The 5763-nt window shown below is 36.1% G+C and overlaps 1 protein-coding gene across 1 annotated transcript; it reads left to right on the top strand.

Moving 5' to 3' along the window:
• Positions 1-599: 599 nt before the first annotated feature.
• Positions 600-5258, top strand: LOC101854898 (myosin regulatory light chain 12A; the record flags this gene model as incomplete). Its single annotated transcript, XM_013087811.1, is given in 2 exon segments — positions 600-667; positions 2790-5258. Coding segments are annotated over 2 exon segments (173 nt in total), but the record flags the coding sequence as incomplete, so codon positions are not given.
• Between the last annotated feature and the right edge of the window lie 505 nt (positions 5259-5763).

Below are 5763 nucleotides of genomic sequence, written 5' to 3'. Positions count from 1 at the left end.
TCTATGTGAAAGGTTTTTACCCTCTTTCTTGCTGTTAGTTCTTTAATGTTTCCCAGATTACCTTTTTCTTGACCTTGTCTGGTCTATCTTGCTTTTGTGTACCTCCTTTCCCTGGCTTATGTCAGTCATAGTCATGATAAGCAAAGTTTGCTCTGTCTGTTATTATAATTTGTTTTTCTTGACTATGGATGCTCTGAAAACATTTTGAGTATTGGTCATTTCGGTCAGAAATTCACTGGTGTGCAATTAGTACTTGTATGATATATATATACCCTGGTGTCTGTTTTATTTATAATTGATGTGTTCTTTTTTCAGGGGTAATACCAGAGGAACAACTGAGGGAGCTGCTCACCACAATGGGGGATAGATTTACTGATGAAGAGGTGAGCAGATTATTGTTAACTACTTGCATTTCTTATTCATCTTTGTTCTTCATACGGAAACATCAGGTAGTAAAAGTAAACTTGAGTCCTCTATTTGGGACTTACTTGACCTACCATACACACCCAGGATCCCCTCTCATTTGGGTGGCTATGATGTAATGCGTGAAAGACGCTCTGGTGTCTGTTTTATGTATAATTGATGTGTTCTTTTTTCAGGGGTAATACCAGAGGAACAACTGAGGGAGCTGCTCACCACAATGGGGGATAGATTTACTGATGAAGAGGTGAGCAGATTATTGTTAACTACTTGCATTTCTTATTCATCTTTGTTGTTCATACGGAAACATCAGGTAGTAAAAGTAAACTTGAGTCCTCTATTTGGGACTTACTTGACCTACCATACACACCCAGGATCCCCTCTCATTTGGGTGGCTATGATGTAATGCGTGAAAGACGCTCTGGTGTCTGTTTTATGTATAATTGATGTGTTCTTTTTTCAGGGGCAATACCAGAGGAACAACTGAGGGAGCTGCTCACCACAATGGGGGATAGATTTACTGATTTATTTAAAATGTAGGGGGGTGTGTGTGAAATTTATCTTGACATCTGTAAAATATCCTTCCAAATAAAACACTCTGTCACAGTGCCTCGAAGTTGCCATACAGCATGTCCCCTAAATGATACTGGCTCTGGTCTTGTAGCTTCTCAAGGGTTGCCCTATTTTGGACATTCCTCATTCTTCAAGCTGATGTTCAACAGTCATGGGTGAATGTTGTATACATCCTTGCATGGGCTTAATATTTGCAAATGTGTTGTTACTAATGACTAATCTTTGCTTTGGGAATATTTTAGGCGTAATTTGAGTCTTTGCTGTTACAAAGTAATAAAAATAGTACAGGCATGCTATCGCTAGTTTGTAATTTAAGGGGGGGGGGGGGGAATTACACCTGAAGGCTATCTCACTTTCTACTGGACCAAATTTTACCAAATTTCACACATATAACAGGCATAGTAAGGAGTTTTAGAATCCGCGATCAAATTTGAGAAAAAAGTTTTGTTTCTATGGATACGGTGGCCATATTGGATTTGGTTGACATGTCTTATGTAACGAATACCGCACTTTTTGCTCATGGAAATTGATTGTCTTTTGAATGCGTGTTAACAAACATTAGATCTAAAAAAATTTTCTGTTGTTTTTTCGTAAACAAATTAGAAATTTTTTAATGAATTTTTTCCGGAGGTAGCATTCAAGTTTGTGAAAATCCACACTCAAGACACCACCAACAAAAATCTATTCCATATATCAAAAATTCAACAGACAAATTTTTAGTATTACACCTTCTCTTCTTTCTGTGAAAATATCGTGAAGATTGGATGAAAAAAGGCGGAGTTATTCAAAAAAGTATAGAGGAAACTTGCATTTTGATAAAATGGCCGATAAAAGAAAAAGAAAATATTGACTTTATGAGGAGTTAATGGTGACAAACATGCCCGGTATGGGGAAAAATACGGTTTTTGAGGGTTCTTATGCGATGAAATGGTTGAAGGAGAGGCTGAGGAAGCTAAAAATGCCTACTACTCAAATTCCATAAATTTTGTGCCGAATCTTGACACCCCCTCCCCTAATGCATTCCAAGTCTCTTCATCCTTGTTGACACCTGCCCCTCACAGTGAGACCTGAAGAAATGAAAATATCACTGAAATTTTCATAGATTATAATAAGATAAAGCCAATTTCCCATTCATGTTAGTGGTCTACAGTGGATTTAACTCAAGCTTTGCAAATTCCTGGGAAAGGAGAATGCGAAGATAAGTTGTCTTTTGTTCATACTTTTTTTTCTGCATTCCTGTACTGGAGTTCAGAGGTAGCTGTGTTGAATATATTTAATTGTATTGTTATATTATGGTCTGTTGCCCTTCATAACAGCCAGATGCCGTTTTTGAAGGTTCTCTGAATTTACTAATGAGAGTGTCATCACTTTTGGGTATCAATATTTGCATTGCCATAAGATCTTTGACCTTCTCAAACTTTTAAGTGCCAGTGTATCTTTTACTTTTTTCAGGACGAGTACTGCTCACGATCTATAAATCAGGGTTTTTTTCTTTTGCATACATGTGAAAAGACTTGGGAAATGGTTCAGCCTACTGAACTTAACAGATGAGAAAAAAATGAACACAGAAGTAGAGAAACCAGTACGAGAGTTTCTGCACCCACTGCCACCTTTCTCCCAATGAATTCTTCAACATGGGAAATTAACATGGTCCCTCTTGGTTAACAACCCATCTGTTGTTTAAGATTACTGCTACAGAACTTTGAATACTGTTGAGAATTGCTAAGAAGTATGCACTTTGTGCTTATTCAAGTTTAGATGTGATGTTAAAGGGCATGCTATCTTTTTTTTTTCAGGTTGATGAAATGTACAGGGATGCTCCCATCAAGAGGGGAAACTTTAACTACCTGGAGTTTACAAGGATCCTAAAGTACGGAAAGAGAGAGGATGAGGCACAGTGATACATTCTTATTTTGATGAATATTGTTTTTAGTATTAGGTCCAAAGATAAGTTCATACAACTCACAAATGTGAATGTAATGCATGTATTTCTTTAAATGTTTTAAGTTATGATAATATTCTGTAGCTTTTTGTTTATTTGCAATTATATAAGGATTTGTCAGTATTGTTTTACACATTGTTATGTTGCTAGTCTTCCTCACGTCTTAGGTAAGTTGAATAGCCTAACCCATCTGACTCATGGAATATTCTTAGATTATATTTGAAAATATTCGACAGAAAAATTGAGAGCTCCCATGCTCTACATGTATTAATATTAGTTTAGAGACTGGTCATGATTGTTAACACATAAATCCATCATTGTACCGGAATGTTGAGATTTGTATTTGAAATATTGGGAGGGATATAACTTAAAAATTGAGAGCTTTTAAGCTCTCTTAGACACTAGTCATGAGTGGTAGTGTATAGATCTAACAATGTTCATGATTGTTAATAATAAGGGACTTCTGTAATAGGTATAGATGTGTCCATTGTTTTATCTTTTTTAATTGCACTGGAAGGATATGATGCATTCCAGAATGTAGAATGGGACCTTGTGATGATCCATATTATTTATACCAGTACTTACATTGATATATATTACATCTATTCATTCCTGATTTTTTTGTTTTCATTCCAAACGTGTGCTGCTCATTTATTTGACAATAGGGTGTTCTTAGTTTCTGTACACTAAACTAAAATTTTCCAAGAGAGATAATAGCTGCTTCATATGCCTATTGGTAATGGATTAGAAATCTTTAAGAGATGTGTAAGCTTTCAGAGTGTTGTTTTAGAAGTGTTCTTTCAATACATGTGAACTGTAGAATCGTAATCTATGGAAGTAGTTTGTGTGGTGCTTCACACTTTATACAAGATGTGTTGTATGTTTCACTAATCCAGGGTAACCATAACTGGCATTTATAGCCTTCCTGGGGATGGACTTAACAATGTAACCTTTTGCCTCTGTTTGGCGGTTTATACCCAACACTTGTATACATTAATATTTATATGGGAGAAAGTATTTGCATTCCAGTGGGTAAAATCCAACAGTGCTATTTCTACCATGTCATATTGACCTGCAGCACAGTGCAGAAAACTTGTGAAAGTATTTCTTCTTTGTCAAGATACATTGATGTTTATTTTATTTGGTTATATATTTTTACAATTTTTAGTGCAAAACACACATTGCATATTTACGTAGTGTGTTTTTACTGACACGTCATTCCAAGCTGTGTTTTTTTTTTTTAGGGGTCTTGTTTATTTTAAAAAATCTAACTGACCCAGCAATCAATTTGATTTGAAGGTTTTAAACCTTTGACCCCTCTGAGCTTTATTTGTGGTTGCGGTTGTGAGTGAACGTGTTTTTTGTTTTTGACGGCCAAGCCTTTTTATTGCTGGTCCTATTGAGACTCGTAACAACAGTAGCTTCCCAAGTTTCTGAGGGTACACATCTTTACAAAAAAGGGGTCTTTTTCATGAAGTAGACGTCATTTCTGTTTCTGGTATCCTTTCTACTGTGTTTCCCATTTGCAAAGTCAAACAGAAATTTTCCTCTAGTCTCAGACAGTCCCTTGCAAATCCAATCATGGTTGAAGAAACTCTTTAAAGAAAAGCAGAAACACAGTTGTATTCAAACAATTGCAGCTCTGCAACAATTAAGATTTGCTGCCGGTGCAAAAGATACATGTTGTGTGATGTGGTCAATCAGTATGTATAATCCTATATATTTATATTATTTTCTAATCAATTTTAACTTCAGTTTGGTTGTGGCCAGGGGCAAGAATGTATTTGTAGCATTTTTGTGTTTTTGAGTCAACTGCATTTTTTTCGGCTCTTCGCCTTGCATGCAGAAAATATGAGTTCAGCTCTTGATAGATGTCTATTTTATCTAGAATGTCTTGTCTTTCTGCTAAAAAGAGACACTTACACCCAGATGTATACCGCTCTGTCCAGGTTGTCTCTGACTGGAAGGGTTAAAGCAGTTTGCCTCCTTGATTGTCTAAACTGTATTGTTGAAGGTGTGTAACAATTACACTAGTCTCTGGAGGGTATTTTGGGAGGGGGGGGGGGGGTTGGGTGTGAGGGGATGGAGGGAGTCTTGGTAGGACATAAGAATAAGAGGTAAGAGTGCGAATAAAATGCTTATGCTTTGTATAGTGAGCAAAATCAGGGGAATTTAGTCAATGACATTATAATTATTGCAAATTTTGCATGCTATTGTTTCCTAGGAGCATGCCTAATATTTTTATTAAGGGTTTTGCAATTTTAATTTACGATTCATTTTGGATTTGGCCCAATAAACCTGTAATACTCTTGAATAATCGAAAGTGTCTTGGCTTTTGTCTTCTGTTTGACCCCCCCACCCCACCCTGTGTCTTTGTCTGTCTTACTTTTTTCTACACTGAATGACCATTGTTATGTCACTGTACTTCTCTTTACTCAAACAGGAACAAAAATAAAAAATCCCGTTGTCACGTCAAGACAAAAATAATTGGCATTTAAATCATAAATAATATGCATTTCTGTAACAAAAGTTCAGTGAAAAAACTGTACAAGTGACACAGTGTATTATGTAACCAGTCTTTTTAAATATAAAAAAAAATGGTATGGTCCACCGCTCATATATCTTTTTATAACATTGTAAGTTAGCGTAAGTGTATTTTACAAGAGGCAGGATTTCTGGATTTTAAGTCCATCTCCGATTGGACCAAACTAAATACATGTAGACGTAAAGCCATGAAAACTCCTAAATCCAAAAATCTTCATGTTGGGAATTTGAAACAGGACCATCCGCTGTATAGTCCAGCATGATGCCTATATATAGAGCAACCT

Source organism: Aplysia californica, unplaced genomic scaffold, assembly GCF_000002075.1.
Source record: "Aplysia californica isolate F4 #8 unplaced genomic scaffold, AplCal3.0 scaffold00642, whole genome shotgun sequence".
NCBI lineage: Eukaryota > Metazoa > Mollusca > Gastropoda > Aplysiida > Aplysiidae > Aplysia > Aplysia californica.
This window is presented reverse-complemented; position numbering and strand designations above follow the sequence as displayed.